The following is a 24147-nucleotide window of genomic DNA, read 5'->3' as shown; positions in this document are numbered from 1 at the left end:
TATACAAGCTTTATTTACAATGTCATTTTCCAAGTTTTGCAGTGTAGGAAGCACATTTTTCATCAATAGGTCCTAATCAGACAGATGCTATATGAAATCCATCTAACTTGACACGAGTTTTATGTTCTCACTCTCAAACAGCCAGACACCTCCTCTAGCACTGCCACATTTAGTATGTACATAGTGTTTGTATACAAGCAATATAAAACTTGGCAAATGGAAGGTTATTTGCTACTTCAATATGTAAAGAAAAGTTTTCCAATGAGTAAAAAAATACTGCAAACATTGCACGCGTAGTGATACGATTCTGACCTGTTGACAGCCTTGTGCTGTTTGTTTCATCTCTCTAATACACTTTTGACAGCGCAATTAGCAGTCAGGTAATGCTAGGGAAAACTGGGTACTCATTTTTAGCTTCGGCGTGTAATAATACACCACATGATGACTGGGTTTTTTAAAGAATACTGCAGTCTGCAGAATATTTTGACCTCAAAATGAATATTAGGATTTGATTTTGGGTTATAGCATTTAACAGTACATGAAGATGTCACTTTTCTTTCTGTATTGACAAGAAATTGCCTTTAATACGGCCTGAGAATTGCGCAAACTAGCTGTTTTTTCTCAGGTTATATTACTGTGATTATCTCTCCCCCAGTATCTCATTATTTTCCAGTAATATTAAGTATATACACAGACACATATAACGACAAATTACAGTGGCTGACTTGGTGGGGGATTAAAGAAGACAACATCATACGCTTTCTCTTAGGGGACAATAAATAACAGAAAATGTTTCCTCAACATCCCTGATATGATTTTAAACAGGTCGACCACAGTGTGGATGTGTTCCATTATATACAGATTTCTTACCAATACAATGACTCATGAGGATGGACGGTTAAAAGAGTTCTGTGTAATATAACTTACAGCTGGATGTTACTGGCAAGTGGTTTCTAAAACACAGATTTGGACAGAAACAAATAAAGAACTAGACCAAACAATCCGCCTTTACTTTGCAACTGAATTCATACTGCAAATGTTATTTCACCGCTCACTTCTGGAAAACTAATTTATTTGATGGCCAAATGCAGAATCTAATTGGATCAAGATAAGTTAATCAAACATCTGAGCCAACTTCAGTTTTAATGCAATTACACATGCATGCCTAACAGCTAATGAGCCTTTTCCCACAGACGTGGCCCCCCTCTTTGTTGCTGTCGCTAAAAACACTAGGAAATATGATCATTTGTAGGATCACAATAAATTCACCAACAATTGGGTAAATAAAAAGTGTAAAAATGTGCTTTCTTTTGTTGATGAGAAAACATTTTTTTCTACGAAACTCCTAAAAAGACTGGAGGGAAATGGAACCTTGCAGTTTTCTCCATTTAACACTAACACTCAGATGACACTGTTAATATAATAACCTTTGTGTAATTGTCATTAGATGGAGACTAAACACTACACTATTTTGAACCATCGCCTCCTTTTGTTGCATAAGACAAGTATGTAACAGTATCTCGATGTTGAAAGGAAACTTCAACTCCATTGTAACAGTACAAGTTGTGATGTAATAATACTACTGATATTTTAAAAAATGTAACAATACTGCTGTACAAGCGCCGAAAGAATAAATAAGCAATTAAGATAAAAATGCACGGCATGAATTAAACCAAGGTTACACAATAACACATTTATGAGTAAAATAGATCAAAATACAGAGAAGAAAAGTCCTCATCAAGCCTACTTAATTTGACTATAAGCTTTTTGTCAAGAAATGTATCATGTATGAGATTAAATCTCATTTTAGACTGGTTTTTATTTTTTCAAATAACACAATTAAAAACTGGTCTTTAAAAAGGTGGTATGCCTTGCTGTCTTTAGTCATAAAAAGACCAGCCAGTCTTGTTTTTTTATATCATATTTTAAAGGCACTAAAATTGGAGGATTCAACCATCTGTCTCTTTTGAAGAATATATGCACTTATGCCTTTAATATGCATATATCCTTAGCTCCAGGTGTTTCTTTTATTTAGTTTCTCTCTCCCTAATTGTCAACATACCTATAATACGCTCTGAAAGTAAAATTTAAATAAGACATAATTAAAAAAAAAAAAAGCTACACACAATGTTCAGTATGACTTGTAACACCAAGTTTAGGTTCCTTATTACTGATACTATCATGTGTGTCTTGTATAACTCATTTTGTAAACTGCATGTGCAAGCACTCAACAACTTCCTTAAACCCCCCCCCAAAAAAAAAATCTGTTAAGTTGCATTAACAAAACACTGTAGAAGGAATGCAGGATTACTATGAATTGCCTTAAATGTACTAAATAAAGGTTTGATCTGTGATCAGCAGGATCCTTTGAGATTGTTGCAGTGGTTTCCCTTTCTACGTTTATGAAATAGTTAGTCATTTCCAGCCAACAAATTGAACGCACTGTACATTAGCCTGCATGAGCTAATGTACAGTTTAATGGAGAAATAGATACTATGCGGACATTAAATTCCACTAAAAGAGAAGTTGTAAGTAGGCTTAATGGGGGCTTTTATCCCGTATAGAAGCGTATCTGTAACAATGTTATTCATTTTAAAACACTTATTTTGCCATCCTATGCTCCTACTGCAATCTGTCCAAAAGCTTACAGGGCGCCACAGTAATGCCCCGTACGCTCTCCTTGTTGTACTAATACTTGAGGTAAAACCACTTCTAAGATGCCATCTAGCAACATGTTGAGGAGAGGCTGGGCAAACCAATTGCAGGAAATAAACATCTAGAAGTTTAAAAGGAGTGTTTTTTGTTATGTAGATTTGTAGGCAACACCTCTCAAATATTTCTCTCCCATGTAAAAAGAAACAGATATGTTGAAATATGTCATTGAGGTATACTGAGGCAGCCGGCCAATCGTCAAGTCACACATGACAGAAAAGGCCTAGTAATAGATCAACTGCTTGATTGACAGACTACGCTGTTATATTCTGCGCCTGTCCTTGGTGTTTGTAACATAAACTGAAGTGTAACAGACTTGATGCGGTGTGGAAGCACAAGCAGGCACGTCCATGAAGAGTGAGTGGAGGGAGGGGAGGAGAGAAGGGGAATGAAGAGGGTAAGAAAGAGCAAGAGGACATGAGGAGTAAGGAGCTGGGAGGGTGGGAAAGGGGTTTAGTTTCTGGCCTCCTTGGACTTGTCTGGGGGTAACAATGCATGACACTGCAGAGGGGTTGTTAGTGCTCATGCTGTTGTTACTGATGTACTGCTTATTCGCAGACTCGAGTCAATGCAAAGTCATGCAACAGTAGGCAGGCAGGCAGGTAGCTCATGCATCGTGTGCCACAGTATAGCCCATCCCGGGGGCCAGCGTGGGCCAAAGACAGGCCGGGCCGGGCCACTCAACGCTTGGTGAGTTCATTGGTGTGCCAGTCATGCAGTGACATTGCTGTTGAGGGCGGAAAGAGAGAGAGAGAGAGAGACAGCGGTCAGACGGCGGGTGTTTGTTAGCTTAAAGTTCAGGCCTGGGTCTAAACACATACACGAGCAAACAAACAGGGTCTATTCTGGGGCTTCTAAAGGTCAATCATGTTATTAAGAGATCATTCATGATGTGGCTTGAAAACAACGACAACGTAAACAGAGTGGATCAATAAATGGGTTAAAGAAAGGACAGGAACAGCAGCAACAAGCATACCTATTCAAGATGTCTGTTTAAAGTGACATGGGAAGCACTGTGTACTTTTCAAAACGCTGTGAACAACCTTTTTCACCATGATAGCAATCAATCGACTTTAAAATGATATGGAGAGGAACTGAGCTTAGAAACGCCTCTGTTGACTTGCAAACTCTGCAAACCAAGTCCCAATCCCAGGATCTAAAACTATCTCCACTTTACTTCAACACATTTCTTTCTGTGCAACCCCGTCTTGCAGCGTTGCAGGGATATCGACCAATTACTGCGGTGCATGTATTGAAATGTAACAGAATGGCACACGAGGTGTTGTCTGAGACAACCTGGTAAATGCTGGTGAAGCTAAAACTATATGAACTGATGCATTCCCCGGGTTGCTTGACGGTGGCTCCTTAAGAAAGTTAAGTTCACACTTATGTAGAATTCTTTGCCACAATCTACCTCGCTGAGGATTGCAACTGCTGATAAAACTCTAACAGCTGAAGCAGTAACTTTACGTTTTTCTCAGGGGAAATTACCATTCACAATTATTGCTGCACTGTTACCAACCGACAGTAACCTGTTTTCCCAAATCATGTATTCCTATTACAGATCATTAAGACCATTAAGCAAGCAAATGGAACATTTACATGAGGTGACTATACATCTTCCTATGTATTTGTTGCTCAATATTGCATTTCAATTCACCGCACCTTATATCCATTTAAAAAAAACAAAAGTCAAACGTTGAACACATGTAAATGAGAGTTGCTGTCGCCTGCTGAAAGCTACATCATATAAGTTAAAACAGATAACGCAGGACAGAGAATCTGTCAACTCCAGTCGAGAAACAAGATGAACCTCAAACGTTATGACAGGTAGAGATGTGTGTAAATACTGCAGGAACAGGCAAGAGCGGTTCCTCTAAACAGAAACGAACGCAACAAGAAGATGCGATTCTTCTCTGCCTTTGGGGTCCATATTACCTGCCTGACAAAGGTTTTCCACAAAGTACAGGTTGAGGAAGGTCATTGGATGAGAAGAAGGAAGAGAGGATGTTTGGGGTGATAAGTCAGACCCTATGAAATATACTGGGGTGGTAAAAGGATTGGAGCCTGTCATCACAGGAGTCAGGGTAAAATATGCTTTGTGTGGGGGGGGGAAACAAAAAGTGGTGTGAGATTTTGGGTAGCCTTGCCTGGCATCTCTACCTCATGGATCTGATCAAGAAGGAAAAAAAGGAAATCAATAGGCAGAATGCAGGAAATCAAGAATGTCCATTAAAAATGAATGCAAATAGTGGGCCTCAAAAGAAGGCACATCTATTGTATGTAAGTTCAGGGGATTTGTTAGGTAGTTTGTCGCAACATTTTTCTGCCCTGCAGCCATCTACCTTGCGGTAGCTGGCTGGACGTGACCCGGATAGGAGCGGCGTGTGCTGGTGGCTTGTCTCTGCCGGGCCAGGAAGGACTGACCAGAACCGGTGTTAGCAAGTCTGTCTTCAGCCGCCTTCTTCTGCAGAGACATACCCTGAGAAAAGATACAAAGGATGTCTTATATATTGCCCTTAATGGTCTTTATAAGTATAACAAGACAGTGAGTAGATGGAGAATCAATGGCAGCGTATGAGCCAGCGCTTTAGCAGGAGCACAACACACAGAGTAGGTAAGTCACCAGAGAATCAGCTACCATCCAAACAATAATCTTGATTCATGAGAAAACAAATGAGCTCAAACATAACATTAGTTCCTATTTAACAACTCATAAACATCAACACCTGCTATTGATCGAATGTTTAAAAAGGAGCAAATGTCGTTTCCTGCGGCTATAGATGAGCATATGCTGCCCTCTGGTGGTTGAAATGCCTTCTTGCATGACTTGTGAATGATGATGACTTCATATTTCATGCAATACTGGGCCACACTAACAGAGGGTATTATAAAAAACATTAAAAGTATTCAAATTCACACAGAAACACAGGTTGGTGGAATGCTATGTGTAAGTAGCAAAAAGTAGTTTAAAAAAAGTGGGAAAAGTATAATGTTTTGTCTATCAAAGGAATAACGCAAAATCACAAATGATTTCTGGACAATTCTTTTGAAATAATGTGTCTGTTTTTCAGTGCATCAGTGCCTCAGTTTTATTGCTAACAACTATTCTTGGGTGAGCTATGTATTATGTATGTATGTATTATCAAGTAGATGTTTGGTAAATAAAACATCAGAAAACAGTGAAAAATGGCCATCACTGTCCTAAGGCACAATGTGACATTATAAATGTCTGTTTTTGTACGAACAAGAGTCAAAAACTCAATTCTCTATAATAAAAGTGGCTTTTTTGCATAAAAATGGCTTCAGGTTCTATATTACTCACATACATAAATCACATTATTAATGACAGAAATAGAGAAGGACAGAGGGAGGGAGAGCCTCAAACACTGGACTTGGACGGTGTATTATGACTTGGGAATTTGAACTCTTCTTGGTAACAATTTATAAAAAGGACAACTGTGTCACAGGCTGTGAAGGTCCTTCTTACCATATTGTACCAGGCTGACACGATCAGTTTCTCCTCGTAATCTCTCTGGGTTTTTGTCTTGTCCATCTCTTTCTGTTTGGAGAAAACATAAAAACACACAAAAATAAGCAATGCAGGTGCTTTTTTATTATTTCCATTATGTTTTCACACACTTAAACATGTCTCCTTCTCCAGTCACTGCTTATCTAGAAGGTGACTGGTTAACCCAATTGATCTAAAGCTGCAGAGTCCACCTCTTTCCTTACTGGAACATACAACTCTAATACTTGATTACCTCCAATGAATGCAGCATCCTGTCCTTCTCCTGCAGCTGGTTTTTGAGGGCCTGGACTTCTGGACCTGAACCCTGGTTCTGCTTGGGGTCCAGGGTCCGGATAACCTGGAGAGGACACATTCAACCACATCACATACACTTTCTTGTTGACCCGCACCTACAGCAGGCATCAATGGTTATAATGCTCCGTGCAAAAGATAGTTCACCTAAAAATATACTCACACTCTTGGCTTTTTCCAGGTATTTCTTATATCTTTCCTCCATCTGCCTCATGTCTTCATCTTTCTTCTTTAAGGCGTCTTCCAGCTCCTCCACACGTTGAGCTGAAAGGCAACAACGTCAAAGTCAAAGTTATTTTATTAAAGCGTATTTTATTTGTCCTTTGAGTATGCATTGAGAGAAAAAAATGATGTATGTCTCAGTGTTGTTTCTGTAGCTAAACATCATACATTAGATCATTTTAAATTAAAAAGAACAGGTGGTAAGGGAGGATGGAAGTCAATAGGCTTCAACTGCACTTCACACATTCAGAATTCAAACTCACAGCTGGTGGTGTATTTGGGCTCCATTTCGTCGATGAAGGCGTTCTTCTTCAGTAGCTCATTGTTCAACTCTCGTAGTTTCTCCCTGATGAAGAGTACAAAGAACCAACATCAAAAATGTTTTTCAGGCCTAGTTTTGTCTAATGTTTCATATTAACATTTTAAATCTCTTCAAATCAATTTTGTTTTGTTTATATGTAAACGTATGTCTTGGTTTGTAAGAAGGGGACTCACATGTGCTCCTCATATTTCTTCTTCAGGATGGAAGACTGAATAAAAGAAAAAGATAAAGGATATGTTTTATAACATTATATTCCAACCTTCACAATCCACAGATACAACATAAAATGTCAAGACTAGACTCATTCAAAGAGACACTCTGTTGGATAAATGCAGGAATTGTAGCAAACTCCAGTCTTCTCCATCTTTATACCTGCAGCCACATTTGTGTGCCAGGCTTGTTCTCTGGCTTATATGAAAAGTTATTATTAACACACCACAATATAACAAAACCCTGCAAATATCCCTTCTCATCCAACAGAGGGAAGTGTAAACAGAATATGTTTGGGTAATGATATCATGTGGTATTAAACAACGTATAAAAAAATCTAGAATCCAGAATGTCAGTAAATGAAGTAACCAACGGAGAAGAAATGCAGACCTCAAACCAAACCTTTGGGCGGGTGATGAAATGATTTCCCAGGTTGGATGATCATAAAGAATATTTACAATTTGAGGAGTGTTCTGGTTAATTTTCTATTTTCTTTGATTCTGTATCAATGAAAAGTCACCCTTCTCCATTTGGTGCGCAGCAAAATCACGTGAGAGCAGAAATCTGCAGAGTATCTCTAAGCAAGAAATCAAACAGCATCAAGGGAAGAGGAAAGTTGGGTTTCTAGAGAGAGGAGAAATCTACACAGAGAAGATGCCAAAGAACTGCTTACAGATGCCTCTCTATTTCTAACAGGAAGAAGAGACCTGCAGAATCTCCAAACCTAGCTAGGAAAAGAAAGTAACTACTACTGGTATGCAACAACTCAGTGTAACAAATGCATGAAGAAATTCTACTTGCAAAATGTATATAATGTGTATACTAACACAGCTCCACATTATAAACAGTTTACATTGTGAGTTGTTACACATTTGTTTGATGAAGTCAAAAAGCTAACACCTTGAAAGGACAAAGTCTAAGAGAGGGAGCTTGTCTGGAATCACAAAGTTATACTTACTATAGTCTGTGAGTGGAGGCAGTATTAGAAAAGAAAATGCACAAGTATTTCACTGAGAGGCAATAGTCAACCACACGATAATCTGTCAGGGTGTCTTTCCCATATTTGCAACCGACGTTTGACCCACCAGCTCCTTTGCCTGACTAAATTTGTACAAAAAAAGTACTTAAATAAAAGGTCTTGCTAGATTATTCCTCAATTTCTGTGATAATGCATTGCAAAAATATACTTTTTTTCTATTCTCTTTATATGGCTTACTTGTTTGTATTAACTGTACTTCATTTAAAAAAAAATATAAAAAAAAAAACTTCAAATAAGTTAACTCATTTAACCTTTTCAGTTTTGCATGTTACTTTTTAAACTACACCTTGAGCCTACATGAGGAGTGGTGTAATGCAGTCTTGTCAAACATCTTTGTTTGAACATTTCAACTGGTATCAGAATTATGCCTCTACAAGGTAAAACAAACATGTCGTTACTTACATCATCTGCTTTGGAACCCTCTTCTTGAAGATTCTTCTGTAGCTCCTCTACCTGACTCTGTTCCTCCATCAGGCGCTGATTGATTAACCTAGATAAAAAGCACAAAAGACCAGTTTGACAAACACGTTTTAACACAGCAATGAGCAGAGAGGCAGGCTGCTGACTAAAAGGTCATTGACTGAAATTCCAGTATAGACAAAGGAAAAACCATGGGGGAAATAAATGAAACCAACAAAGGTCAAAACAATCAGCCCACACTGAAACTGTGGCTCTCAGAACTACATAAACACAACAAAAGATTTGTATCAAATTTCAATAAGCTATTGAGCACGGAAGAGAAAAATGTAACAGTGTTTTCGAAGGCAGATACAAAAAAGAGAATTCAGCCTTCAGTTTGTATGCTTCCACTGCTTATGCTCTTAGGCTGCATGTTTCTGTGCTCTCCGCTGACCTGTTTTCTGTCTCCAGTTCGTTTTTTCTTCTGCTGGCATCTTCCAGTAAACTCTGCAACAGCGCAATCTTCTCATTGTCTGATCCCTCCTGGGCCAGCTTCAGCATCTTGTTCTCATGCTGCAGACGGATCAGATGTTCTCTGTAAAAACACATTGGACAGAAACAGGTATTCATTTCAAACATCACTGATAACTGACCACACATACAGTAGTTGAAATAACAAATATTGTACTCACAGTTCTCTATAGAATATTTACCTCATGTCATTTAAATCTGATATTATATTATCATGGCTAAAGATAAACAAAGACCACCTGTTGAGACCACAATTTTGCATGCGTTGTTCTCTGTATATTTATTTGATCTGTCCCACGTTACTATTTTGGCACAAACCGTGCAGCATAAGTAAGTATAACATGAAAAATTGGAATTTTATTTATTTTTACTGGGGAAACTACATACAATTCTACATACACGCCTTATGCAAAAAGATGCAATACTCCTGCTGGTTAAGTCAAGTTAATACTAAAACATTTGGAGCAACAAGACTACTGTACTTCTGCTGTAATATTACAAGTGGTGGGCCGTCAGACTGACCAACAATGCCTCTTATATAAATATAATGAATATAAATATCTGTACTTTGAAATGCCCTCGACTGATTGACTCTTTCCTGATGTCAAACTTTGTACTCAGGTAAACACAAAACTGTGAGGTGGAATATCAGGTAGAGATACTTGAAATACTTTCCCCCAAACAGATAAGGTCTGTTAGGTCTATGATCTGTCTTTTGATAGTGTTGAGCACAGTCTGTCTCTCTTCCTGTGTATTTTAGGGTTTGGCCGCTGACTCCTCCTTTCCAACTGGAGAACTGACTAAATGTTTCCAGATGAACTCACAGCTGCTCTCTAGCAAAGTCCAAGCCAGGGAAGGCAAAGGAAGACTTGAAAAGAGCTTCCAATACAGCTTATTGAGAAAATAAAACCTGGGACATGACCGGATTCTTCTGGTCCAGTTAGGATTTGTACCCTGCAGTAGGTTGAGAGACTTACTAAATTCCAGCTCTTGTTCTGGCTATTTTAAAGTTAAGAGGAAACTGACTGGCAGAAATCAATCCCAGCCACTGCTTATAAAAGAAAATGATTGAATCTGTCTAAAAGGCATCGTCAATTCAGCCTCCAGCAGTGAGTGTGAATACTGAACAAGGCTACCGCAAGTGAGCATGAATCATCATCAATTTTGTATTTCCCACGGTTATTCTCTTTAGATATCTCACATGAAACACTGCTATTGCAACATTTAACTTTCAACTCCAAAAGCTTGCAGGATATGACGTCACCTCAGGCCACAACAGTTTTATCGAACTTTACCTCCAGAGGGTAGTAATTAGTCCAGACTGGGTTAACTCAAATTAAGTTATTTCCGCATCAATAGCTTTAAGAGGATTTATTTTGGTTCAAGCGCGTTGCAAAAATCCAGGCACAGTATTCTGCCAGCAGAAAAACCCAGCCCTCTTGGAGAGCAGCAGTCAGGCTGATGTAACTCACACACAACTATTACATAACTACAGAGGCGGGTTTTTTAAAAGCCAAAATCATCCACCTTAAAAAAGCAGATAGAGCAAAAGGGAGCCGACCAGAAACCATCTGGCTACAGAATGACGGGCACTTAAAACACACACACACACACACACACACACACACACACACACACACACACACACACACACACACACACACACACACACACACACACACACACACACACACACACACACACACACACACACACACACACACACACACACACACACAAATCTTATCCTCCATCTTCTGATGTTTGTCTAGCATGCAAATTGAAACTTTGAGTGCCATGAACTGTGTCCAAAAACTTGGAACCAGGTCTCTGCAAGTACATTTCTTCTACACGATACACAACACAATATTTAGTATTTCTTAAAACAGCAAATACAAATACTTTGATGTCACATTTCTTCCTCTGTGACCTACTGAATATAAATGCATGAGATGATCTGATATCTGTACTCCATCGACATTTCTACATCACCACCTTCTCTATTTTAAATCACTTAAGGGAATCAAAACATGGGGTTCAAAAGCCTTACCGAATCTCTGGGGTGGTGATCTCAGCAGCCAGGGAGTCCGAGCCGTCGTTACTGACCATCGGGAACAAGCCTATAACAATCAGAAAGTAATGTGAACACAGGGTAATACCAAATATTTAGGCTTGAGAAAAACAGATTATACTTTGCTTAAGAAAGGCCAAGCTCAGCTACTTCCATTTAGCTACAATTGACATTTTTTTTCATTTTACCTGATGTAAGCTGTCCCTCCTGGGCTTGGACACAATGTAGCTCTTCAATAGTCTCCTTCAGAGAGTCTCTCTCCGTACGCATACGCTACAGAGGGAGAGAAAAATGTATGAAGAAGTTATACTATGAAAATACAATGAGAAAAAGTGCAGGGTTTGCAATGAAGATGAATGAAGATCCAGCTCGCACATATTAAACTGCAGCATTTGAAAGATATGTACAGCCTATGGTCTCACTTTCTTCTTACTTGTAGAACAATGATAAATAAATTACAAAGTTAGGCACACTGTTCTGGTTTTCATACATCTGATTCCATCTATAAAATAGGACAGACATCGTATTGCTGGATATCTCAGGGAAAAAGGTATATTCATCCTTTTTCCCAGATTAATAAGAATACTGTTGAATAATACTGTACCAGTAACTATATCATAATACAATGATGTGTACATACATCTTTTTCTTTTTGTAGAGAGTCCACCTTCTCCTTGACACGTTTGTACTCAAACTCCATCTTGTCGGCCTTTTTAGACTCTTCCGACAGTCTATTCTGAAGTTCAACCACCTGTGCAGAGAAAGGGCGGAAAATGGAAATACATTATCTCTTAAAGTATACATATATTTGTGTGAGTATTATATAATTTAAAAGTTGGGGTACATCGCCAAGCCAAAGGCCATGTAAATAATGATCATTCCATGTGAGTCAACATAGCACTGGTTGGGTACCTGTCTCTTGTAAGTCTCCAGCTGGCCCTTAGTAGCATTGGCCTTTCGTAGCTCCTCTTCCAAACTGACATTGCCCTGCATTAACACTGTGTTCTTCTCCTCCATAAGCTTATTCTGCAAAAGAGCGACAGAGATGTAAACTTTATTTGTTTGTAACTTGGACATACAAATACTGCCATTTATAAGAATAAACCTGTGTGATTGTTAAAAAAAAAAAAAAAAAAAAAGATATTGATTGAAACTAAATATTTCTTAAAAAATAAATTTAAAAAAAAAAAGGACACCAAGTGATATATAATGTCAGGAAAATGTATTAGAACTCATCGTAAAATAAATATATTAAGTTATTCCTGCCGTCTGTCGTCTGTGTACCTGTCTCCTGAGAAGTCCCATGTCCTCCAGTTTCTTCTTGTAGTGTTCCACTGTGCCCTCCAGCTTTGACACCTTGTCTGATGAATGCCTGGGGAGGGAAACAACAGTCACTTTCATTTTGATCTTGCATTTAGAAAGGAGGAGAGAAATCTGAAATAACAGGACAGTGGTTCCATTTCCATTTGGCATTTGGAATTTCCTAAATTGTTTAGTGTTGAGTTTAGTTTGCTTTCTAATCTCAGTGTGTTGAGAGCCAAGATTTTGCATCCCCTTCTTACCTGAGAACATCCATCTCGTCCTTGAGAGACTGGGCTTCATCAGCCAGAGACGCAAGCTCTTCATTCTGTGACTTCACATCCACAAGTTCTTTTTCAAGCTCTTCACAACGGATCCGGTAGTCATCTTTTGATGCCTCCAACCTGAGACAGAATGAGCAGTAATCATCTTTAAAGTCATATTTTTACAACAGTATCAGTCAATTCAACTCTCACTTTTTGTACGACAAAATCTGTCTCCTTTTATCGACTCCACACCTGAAAGTTTCTTCCTGTAGTTGCTCCAGTTGTGTCTGCAGCTGGAGATGTCTGCGTCCTGCAGGGCTGTTTATATCCTCTATGGAGTCGGACTGGTTAAGTCTCTCGTTCAGGACCTGGTTTTCTGCTAGTAAACTGCTCTTCTCCTCTTGCAAGGCTGCCACCTGTGGAAGGGACGCGAGCAAAAAAAGAGGGCAAAGAATGGGAGTGCAAAAAGTGAACCAGAAAAAGGCAGGAAGACATGGGGTTCAGTGGTGAGAAAGACAGGGATTTTGATAAAAGGAAAGGTGAAAAATAGAAGAAAGATCCAAAAAAGAGTGGCATGGAGGATAGAGGGATAAAAGGGAGCATGGGCGGTGTAGAGAAGGAAAGATGTTTGGAATGTTAAAGATGGAGAGAAGAGAAGCAGAGAAGGGAAATAAGTTAGTTTTCAAATTGTATCTCTCAAACTACTTAAATGTAAACGCATAAATCTTTACAGCATTCAATTCCTTAGGAATTATACTGCAGCATCGCTTCTGGTAAAAAAGCAAGCACACACCAAAAAACACTTCAACAGGGCAAACCAACAAACTCCAACATATTAAAGAGGGTTACATATGGTTTGATGTTGCCTTCTCAAAGTGATAGACAGGTTATCAAACTCCACACAAAGCAAAGCAGAAGCAGATTTCTGTTCCACTAATGATAGGAATTCATAATTAAGTCTGTGGCATCTCAAAACATAAGAGCTGATCTTAATATTTTTGTTAAGAGGCAATAGAAACATATTTGTTAAGATAAGTAAGCAGGGTTATTTTCAATTTGTCTAATTGCCTGGCATTAAATGAGTAAGCAATTACCAGATATCATGATTTCTCAACCCTGTATAAATAAGCCAGATTCAAGTCAATAACCAGTATATATATATATATATTGAGACTATAAAATAAATGCCATCAGGCTTTTCTGACTTTCCGCTGACATACTAGCTATGTCTGCTTTTGTAAAAATGTGTTCCATGCGTAAAATATATTCCATTTAAATGTCGGTAACACTTATGTGAAAGTGCTCTTGGGGAACTTTCACACGTGTAAAAAATGCTCCCACTGCAACAAGCTTATATCCCATCAAAGCTGTGATCAGAAGTAAAAAAAGAAAACAGGAAACGGTTTCCTAAAAACAAACTTAATTTAGTTACAGGTATTGAGTTAGAGGACGTGCAATGCTGTTGCTGACTGCTTGATGACCAGAGTCCTTTTTTATTTTGATAAAAGGGTTCTTTTTTTAATTCAGGTAAAAAATTGCAACGTCACAGAATAATTATAAACAGTATGTGTGATATTTGTAATATTAGACATATATTCAACAGTTTTGGCAAGAAAAGACTCCTTCCTGGGTTTCCCCCCTTGCTGTCTACTATTGCTGTGGGAGAGCAATGAAACACACAAGGGTATAAAGGCAGAGGACAATCAGTGAAGGGGTGACAACCGACACAACCACACCAAACTGCAGTTGTGGCTGGTGTGCCCCATGAGGATCATGTGTATACGTGTGCACAAACATGTACACACACATGCACAGATAATTAGGAGGCGGGGGATCTGGATTCCAAAGGGGATGCTGGTGCAAGCAGACTGAAAAAAAAACCCCAGGACTATTAGACACACCACACACACCATGGATTAAAAAAAAAAGAGATGGAAAGAAAAGAAAGTTTGGAATTACCCTCTCTTCTAGCTCATTAAACTCTAACCTCAGTCTATCACGCTCCTCTTGGACATGGAGGGCCTTTAAAGTGAGGCACACAGTGATGAAATAGTCAGGAAATAAGAGGAAACCGATTTAAGACAGGAGAGCAGGTAACCCTTTAAATCACAGCTCCATTTTTTTTCTGCAATAGCTGTGTCTTTAGTAGTTGAATGTAAATAAATATGTTCATTATGACCATCTGCTATGAAGATGGATACATAGTTTGTCAATTTCTTTTTGCGACAGTTTATCAGTGTGAATAGGAAAGTCCAATCAGCTGTTTTATACTGTTATGCTAAAAAAAGGGAGCTGCTTTGAAAGTGTAACCAAAAATAGCTGTAAGAAGTATTACACAATCAGTTAGAGAGTAAAATTAGTCACAAAATAAATCAAGAAAAGTTAATTAAACAAGAGTGGACGTGTTATACCATGTTGTTTGTATGTTAACTTGGACTATGTTCCTGCAACATATACAGTTACTGTACATGAGTGCTTATTCATCTTTTCAGTCTCAAATTGCATCATCATTGCACAATTATAATTGCTAAAGGTTAATGAGTTATGCCTGACACACAACAGCTAAAGTTATACACTTAACCAGAGCTGCATTATCCTAACAATATCAATATTTTTAACACTTTGGACATTATAGGATTGTCACTCCATGAAGACAGAGACCAAATAGTCCTCTCATATTGACCAGCCGCATATAATGATGTTATCCAATATTATTAATGTGAATTATTCACATAATAACTTTTTAATAGTGTGCCATGGTGATAGCTAATAAACCTCTAGAACCGCCAGGCGCACTGGTGGCTTTATGACTTTCAGGTTAGGCCATTCAGACACATGATAGGAGTACCTAAACACTGTGCTATGATGATGCCAAAACCAGCAGTCAAACACAATAAAACATGGGGGATTACAAGTGCATGAAACCAACCTGCATGTCAAGCTCACGGCACCTCTGGGCAATCTCTTCCTTGGTGGATAAAGCATCATTCAGCTCCTCTGCTGTCTTCTTCAGCTGAAAAATGAAAGAAAAAAAGAATAAAACCCTGCACACACACACACACACACACACACACACACACACACACACACACACACACACACACACACACACACACACACACACACACACACACACACACACACACACACACACACACACACACACACACACACACACACACACAAGTGATTGTCTGCTTGGATGAGACTAAAGAAACAAACATTTATACCCTCAAGGAGATGTTGACTCAAGGACTATAACAATAGTGTTTTTCTAACGTGGCAGTTTGTACACCGTAATGATTGCACAATAACACAGCGCTTCTGCTGATGTTAGCTTTTTTTAAAACATCCAGTTGTTTTAACAGGTCTGTGGCCAAAAAGGAGGAAGGTAAAGCAGTGGTTGAGGCAGAGATCTGGGTCAAGTCGTATAGTGAGCATGCTGCGTGTAATAGCAATGGTGTTGAGGTTTCAGTGGAAAATCCAGATACTGGAGGGAGTCCGTGTGGGAGTTCAAAGACTTTGACGTGTGAATGTTCAATATTTTACCTTAATAGTGAAGTCTATTTAATACAGACCAGTTACATTTAAACTTTAAATCTGTGTCAACTGAAACCCGTTTGATGGCACTGTTAGGAAACAAGACATGCAATAAAAAGCAGCGCAGTGAGGTTTTATAGTCTCCATACCTGTCTGTCTAGATCCACATATGAGTCATTTCCTCCCATCACTGGAGTCTCTTTACTCATCAGCTGCAGAAAAACACACGTAAACAGGTTAAGGGTTGGAAGAAGTGAAGTGTACACGGCACCAAAACTTGTTACGCCTTGGTTCAGTAATGACGACAACCAGCTAGAGCCTGTACTTGCCAACACCCACAGGAGTATGATCTGCCATCCCAATGCCACCCGAAATCCCCCCTTATTCTCATCATTATTCATTTAATATAAAAAGAATGATTGTTCACCTCTTGGATGGCTGTCATGACAACGTGCTGCACTGACTCCTCCATCATCATTATGGTCTGGATGTATTCTAGGGAAGTAGACAAAATAATGGGGGGGGGAAAAAATCAAGCCTCCGAATCCATTGATAATGTCATGTGATATCACAGAAACATTGTTACATATTGCACACATGTCGACAAAGCACACGCAGAGTACGGAAAATGAACCTTGTTTCTGTTCACAGTTGACAGCACAGCCCAGTATAAGTTGAAGCATCCTCCCAAGTTCCGCAGGCTCCGAGTGTTCCCCAATAAGGTTGACATCGGGTAGTGTGAAGTCATTAATGTGCTGGCCGAGGATCTAGACAGACACAAAAGGCACATAAATAATGTTAAAATATATCATTATATGAAAACTGGATTATCATGGCCCGTGTTGTGCTAAAGGGGATTAGGGTAGTGTCGGCGGTCACGACTTGTCCCTACTAGCAACACATCGGCTTATGTAATGTGGATGACGGGTGATGATCAAATCAAAATGAATACAGTGGATTTTTCTTACCTCCTGGTTATAGTCTAGGACACCTTTCAGAACTTTCTTGAGATTGCTGATCTGAAACAAGAGAGAATTTATGGAGAGGTATACATTGAATATTAGAAATACCGATATAACTATACATTACTAACAAATTATCATAATTTTTCTGGATGAATAGATCATTCATTTAAACCTCTGCTATGTCATTAGCTAATGTGGGAAAAAAAAGAAATTGGCATCAAAAAACCTAAACTACATACACCTACTAATAAAGCAAAAAATAAAGTATTCTTACCTTTAACCTCCAGTTGTCCCCAACCTCTGGTTTGATTCTACTAATCCAAGAGTCATTGAAATACACTATATCTCTAGAAAATTCAGATAGACAAGAAAATAGAGCTTAAGGAACTGAATGAGAAAAAGGTTATCAGTGATGGAGTCATACTGAAAATTTCAATATGTTTACTTAATAGTGAAAATAATTTTTACAGTTCATTTTGGTACATTTTCTTTTAAAATATAACTCAGTTTGTGCAGGAATGACACAAAATGCAACCAGCAATGTAAAATACCACAGAAAAAGAGAAGTACTTTTAGAATGAGGCGCTTCCTTCTACACCAAGCTTGAAGATGAAGACTTACATTTTCTGTAGTGCTTGGGCCATGACGATTCCGCTCGTCAAGTCCTCTACTGTCTTGCATTGAGCCTCCACTCCAAATGTCTGGATCTAAACAGCAAACAGACATACACATGTTGAGTGCTGGGTGCAGCATAAAGCGAGGCAGTTTAGTGCACCTAGAATAAAATGTCAACCAATATTTCTCATGCCGAAAAGTTATGAAAATGGTATTATGATGGTATTTTTCCACAGTAGCTCCCTGAAGACCAGAGTACGGTCAGAGGTGTGCAGCTCACATTTACTTAATAAACTGTCTCTCAACTTTACTTGTCCTTCTTGCTCAGTTTCTCTTTCATTAGCTCTATCTCTATTTTCAGATCTTTCTTTCTCATTTTCAAGTCATTGTTCCATTTCCTTCCCTCATATCCTTCTTTACCACATTTCCTCGAGGCTTAAAGTCTGTTGCCCAGACACAAGTGAATATTCTTCTGTCTACGTGCCAAAAGTCCACATGCCGAAGGAGGGGAAATTGAGAGCAGGATTGTTGGAATTCTGACAGAGAGAAAATGAAGAGGTTTAAATTCTGCCTGCACGTCGTTCCCTTGGTCTCACTTTTCATTACGTGGCTCCACGTGCAGCTCCCAGGCCCTTAGTCACGGATTTAACAAGAGCAGAGGGCAACAACAAAAAATATTCAGCAGATTGCCCAAATCGTCTGAGAGAGTGCCTATCAACAACAAGTCAAATCCCTGAAGAAGCGCTCCACATGATGCAATTGAGTTGAAACGAACGGAGCAGAGCACTTTTAGCGAGACTCAATCTGGAAATGAATGCATGCGGATAATATTTTCAGATTGTTATTGTTTCTGACATCAAACTCTTTAAAATTTCTTATGAAATATTCTGCTCGGGTAGGCAATAATATGCCATTTGCTTGGTATGACTCCACTTATATTAAACTACTGGCTGTAGAACATTTTTTCTGAAAATAAAATGATGCAAGAACATCCCCGACAACTGTGTCACAGTAATGTGAGTATTTAGATGCTTTAAAATGAATTCCATAGATCTAGGACATAAAGCAACCTTTCAAAGAGCCCTAAAATATTCCTTACTAGCAGAGACAGATTCCGGTAAACAAGAAGACATTCGACACTGTAAACAGTCAAGGACAAATTTCACATGGCATGAGGTCAACATGACACTCAAAACAATTTGCACACAATCAGTTGATAAATTCAGACAAGCCTAAATGTTTTTTAATGTTCCAAAAATGTTTTAGAATGCTATTTTAATTCACAGTTGGACATCAAGTGTACAACGCTGCCTATCCAATAACAAAAAAAGCACATTTTAAATATCCTAATGTGGTCAAGATAAACTTTGAAGAACCTCCAATCAAAGTTTTACTATATTGAATGACTGTATGTATTACAGCTTTCAAATGACTGACCTGATTTAAATACGTCTGTATTATTATTCCTATTTCTACTAACTAGCTATCATTTTTTTTCAGGTAGCCAAGCATCAATAAGATAGCTTCTCTCTGTATCAGTAGATAGCTTAAAGCTAAAGCCAACCTTTGGCCCTGAGCCAACACAAAACAATCCCCCTGATTACATAACATCGGTTACCAGTGAGAGACTGAGAAAACCTTACCCACTCCAATTACCCTGCAACATTCAAACTACAATCTAAAATGTATACGACATATCACACTCTTATACAACACCCTTCCTGTGATGCTAAGTTGTCTTGTAGAGTGGGTTACATGCTGGCTTCCTGTGTTTAGATACTATCACAATAGTGGAAAGTGAGGTTTTATTACACATTAGAACGGATGGAGTGGTGATGATGTTGGCGTCAAACATGTTGCATTCAAATTAGTTTCAGACCAGTCCAAACTCTATAATACAAACAAACAGCACTATGGAAGCCAGTAATAAACATTACACTGGGTGGGACACTAGAACAAAAAACAAGTTTTCTCCTAGAGTGGCTAACACTGTGAAATTAAATTTAAACGAGGAATGTGTTGAAGTCCAACACATCCAGATTTGTTGCATTTTGTTGACTGACTGACCAACAGTATTGCATCCCCTTTGACAGCGCTCTATTTTTACGCCCTAAACTATTGTTCCCAAGCAGAAATAGGTTCTCATTGCCACAGCTCCCCATGCTCAACTGCACGTCAGGTCAACAAACCTGTGGTATACATACCACTGGATTACAAAGCCTTTAAACAGAATGTATGCCCATGTGATGTCTCTTGAAAAGCCACAGTGGAGCAGTGCTGGTGTGTTCCTTTCTGCTGTATAGGACATTGTGTAGGCACTGTATATCTGTGAAAGAAGCCCCCTTCTGCCAGTTCTGTGTCAATTACTGATGGCACATGAATTGTGCTTTTAGAAGTTTTAGAATTGTGCTTTTAGAAGTTTTAGAATTGTGCTTTTAGAAGTTTTAGAATTGTGCTTTTAGAAGTTTTAGAATTGTGCTTTTAGAAGTTTTAGAATTGTGCTTTTAGAAGCCTTGAATGCTGATCAGGAATCAGATGTAAAGACAAGGCCATAACAGTCATTTTGATATGAAACTAAATCTATCGCCCATAGGGGAATGTCCTAGCGCCCAACTAGGAGTTGAAATCAACATCGTTATTCATCAACAGTGTATAAGCAGGGCTGGACCATAACCGTTGCCAGGTTGCCATTGGCAACTGTTGTGAGAAATTGGCAACCACTTTTAACATATAAAAATAGCGACAGCAGACAGCAAAATGTGCACCTAAAATAAATACATTTTAAATATGTGTTGCATAAGTGATATTTAAATATTGATGTTACAGTCAGAGTTGGAACTTAATTACACTGCATGTGTGTTTACTCCCGTGTGCACACAAGGCATCTGTTTTAGACACAATTACAGTTTATTGCCAACCACTAAGACTAACAACCACTTCTGCTTAAAAGTTTCCTTTAAAGTTCACAGCAATACTCATCTGATTCATGTTTCAGTGACCGAAACAGCACAACACAGGTAAAGCAGCATATACCACATAACAAATTGGACTATTTTATCTGCACTGTGTCTAAAGGTCTTGTTAATGCCCGATCTTTGTGTGTTAGCTGCAATGTGATGATTGAAAACCAATTAATCTGGATACAAAGCATCATGTGATCCAAGGGATTTTGTGGTTCTGGTTCAGCGAAATTTGCTCATGTTCCCAGATTACATTGAGTCTGCTTTGATCACATCATCCATAGCAATCGGCTTAACGGGTAGATAAGAGAGCTCAATTGAGTTTAACTGAAAGAAGTTCATGTCTGAGGCTATGTGAGACCTAAGCATTTTCAGACAGAAAAAGCTTGACCAAAAGCTGCATTTCCAATAATACCCTCTCAGCTTTCCTGTCAAAAAAGGAAGCCCACACCTAACAGTTTGTGGAAACAGTTGGAAAGAAGACAGCCTATCTGTGGAAAACACATGTTTCACATTGTGCAAGTGATCAAAGTGAAGCAGATACTTTTCCCTCAAACTATAACGTCCACATTAGGTCTGATAATACAGCATATCGTCAGCTCTTTGATTTGATTTCATGCAACCAAATGGAAGATACCAACGCTACACATGCTAACCTTGGACAATTTTGACAGTGACGGTAAACAAGCGTGCTTGTGGGGCCAGCTGAAGTGATCCAGTGCATAATGTCTGTGTAAAGCATGAGTGAACCATAAATGTCAGACATTCTTTCTAAGCAGTGCTGTTATTCTGTATTTGGTTACTATAGATATAGGGCACATCTGTAGGAAATGCTAAAAACTTGAATATCATTATCTTATTAGAAAAACTGGTTTATTTAATAGACAAGAGTCGTTCAGCTGCATAACATTGCTGACAGCAGATACTAAAGTCAAAGATAAAATGTCACTTTGCTGACATCTGGTTATAGTTTCCACACTGGTACCATGGAATACGCATCGCACATTGCCTGCAACAACTTATAAAAAATCAATTTTAACTGAGAATGGCAAGATAATAAACAAAGTATTTAAAAGTAACAGCTTGCCAGTATATCATTTAAAAAAAAAACAGTATAGTATTTCTGGGAGTATCACATTATGTATGTGGATGTGGCAGACAGCCAATACTTTGGCATTTGAACCAAACAGATTACAATCATAGACATGTTGACTTAATACTGTGGCTTCTTATATTTCTGTTATTAAATCATTTATTATTCAATATAGTATAATAAATAACCAACTACTTATCAGGAGCTTCCCATCTTTAAGTTTGCCTTCAATCAAAACTATTGCACTCATCACTCACCACCTAAAACCCCGTAGCAGACACAGTTGCCCTGATATCGCCACTGCTCTTTCGTAAGAAGTACAGCCTGATGCGCTTTAGTTACAATCTGTCACAGTCAGTGCTGTGACTTCACAGTTAACAGGTATGTGAGGAATGTTTGCCAGCGAAATCATTACTAGGAGCCAACACGAAGAAAAGCAATTCTGAGTTGCTACGCCTAAGCTAAGCTATGACAACAAGAGGAGGAAGCATCAGAGGTGAATGTACAGTTGACAATAAATAAACACAAGCTCTGAAAGGCTTTGCCTTGTCTTGAAGTCTACATTACAGATAAACGATGCTAGACTTTTCTTCAGATGTGACATGAACAGTGAATGTCTATCTGCATCATGTTCACATCAGCATGTTTTACTCTCAGACTTTAACCATCTATTCAATTCAATTCAGTTTATTTTGTATAGCCCAGAATCACAAATTACAAATTTGCCTCAGAGGGCTTTACAATCTGTACACATGCGACATCGGCACAGGAAAAACTCCCCTAAAAAAACCCTTTAACAGGGAGAAAACAGGAAGAAACATATGGGAGAGCAACAGAGGAGGGATCCTTCTCTCTGGATGGACAGAAGTCAACAGATGTCACGTGTACAGAATGAACAGCATAGCAGAGATACAACACATTCAATGTATATGTGACATAAATGATTCATATAATCACAGTAGTGAGCAGAGTGACAAAGGAAAACAAATTAAGACTACTTATAATAACAGCAGCAATTATTATAGTAGAATTATAATTATGAAATAGGGAATATTTCTCTGCTTTAGGTTAAGCTCTCAACTATGCAAACATGCTACAATCCGTAGCATGTGATCCTATAATCTAATGCCCCTTCTCCACTTGGTTGCTTATACATCTGTTTTCAAGTTTTAGATAGAAAGATTTAGGGTAACAAGTCCTGGATGCTTGGCTGTGTTTGACATGTTTGTATCAAGAGGAATGGGGAAGGGAGCTCAGACATAATGATACACTGGTAAACAATGGCAGGAATTCAGACTGAAAGCAGACACCGAGCTGTACCGTTATATCCTCAATCCAGAGGAACTAGACTTGGCTCAGAGAGCTGTGAACCATAACGAGGCCAACGTTTCCACCGTCAGATGGACCCGGTTACAGCCCCGTTACAGCACACCACCGGGTATTAGGACGCTGAGCTAACAGCTAGCTAGCTAACCGGTCTATGCACAGCTCTATAATCACGGTTGGGTAAAAGGATTGCTGGCGGCTAGCAAAGCACCACATCAGCAAACAGCTGGCCTGTATACGTAACCAGCGTAAGTCTGTGTCATTTCCCTCCAGCCTGCTAACGTTACCCCCGCTAGCCCAGCTAGCTAGACGTAGCCTCGTATGCTAGCTAGGAGAACACTGGCTGTCAGTTTAAATAAACCCCCCCAACCGTCACGTTCGATCACCTACCCATGTCAAGAGGCTTTCGCAGAGTTCCATTCGATCCAAGGACCCTGATGTTGTCATCGTTACCTAACGTAAACCGACTTTGCGTCGTGTACAGAGCCTGAAGTTAACAGTCGGCTTCATGTAACGTTACTCCCGATATTTCTCAGTCACGTCGGGTTCGCTGCTTCGCTAGTCCGGCGTCTGCCGGGGGAGGGCCGGGGGGGGCGGAGTCAGCAGTGCATATAAAAGAAAAAACAACTACTACAATAAAAAACTACTACAATAAAAAACTACTACAATAAAAAACTACTACAATAAAAAACTACTACAATAAAAAACTACTACAATAAAAAACTACTACAATAAAAAACAAAACATAATTGTA

At 38.8% G+C, this 24147-nt stretch overlaps 1 protein-coding gene across 3 annotated transcripts; it reads right to left on the bottom strand.

The window, feature by feature from the left end:
- hook3 (hook microtubule-tethering protein 3) lies at positions 1 to 23885 on the bottom strand. Of its 3 annotated transcripts, none has more exons than XM_054612780.1 (24): positions 23784 to 23885; positions 18021 to 18106; positions 17674 to 17746; positions 17403 to 17453; positions 17069 to 17201; positions 16862 to 16929; positions 16584 to 16646; positions 15824 to 15907; positions 13147 to 13310; positions 12892 to 13032; positions 12614 to 12701; positions 12242 to 12355; positions 11970 to 12080; positions 11518 to 11602; positions 11309 to 11378; positions 9182 to 9322; positions 8731 to 8818; positions 7253 to 7287; positions 7021 to 7103; positions 6699 to 6799; positions 6477 to 6581; positions 6203 to 6274; positions 5058 to 5194; positions 1 to 4884 (listed from the first exon to the last, which is right to left on the bottom strand). In XM_054612780.1, exons 1-24 carry the CDS (start codon positions 23838 to 23840, stop codon positions 4872 to 4874), a joined length of 2163 nt encoding a protein of 720 aa, XP_054468755.1. In that variant the 5' UTR covers positions 23841 to 23885; the 3' UTR covers positions 1 to 4871. The 3 variants fall into 3 exon arrangements, with proteins under 3 accessions (XP_054468755.1, XP_054468754.1, XP_054468756.1); XM_054612779.1 differs by having other exon boundaries at positions 1 to 3439; XM_054612781.1 differs by having other exon boundaries at positions 1 to 5194.
- Positions 23886 to 24147: the final 262 nt, after the last annotated feature.

Source organism: Anoplopoma fimbria, chromosome 14, assembly GCF_027596085.1.
Source record: "Anoplopoma fimbria isolate UVic2021 breed Golden Eagle Sablefish chromosome 14, Afim_UVic_2022, whole genome shotgun sequence".
Classification (NCBI taxonomy): domain Eukaryota; kingdom Metazoa; phylum Chordata; class Actinopteri; order Perciformes; family Anoplopomatidae; genus Anoplopoma; species Anoplopoma fimbria.
Note: the sequence above shows the minus strand (reverse complement) of the source record. Positions and strands in the feature narration are given on the sequence as shown.

Bases quoted from the DNA above. Each gene is read 5' to 3' on its own strand.
- hook3 (XM_054612779.1), bottom strand. From the start codon at position 23,840: ATGACAACATCAGGGTCCTTGGATCGAATGGAACTCTGCGAAAGCCTC. The intron at 17,202-17,402 runs GTAAGAAAAATC...GTGTCTGTCTAG, and splicing joins TCCTAGACTATAACCAGGAG to ATCCTCGGCCAGCACATTAA. The intron at 16,647-16,861 runs GTGAACAATCAT...GTTTTTCTGCAG, and splicing joins TCATGACAGCCATCCAAGAG to CTGATGAGTAAAGAGACTCC.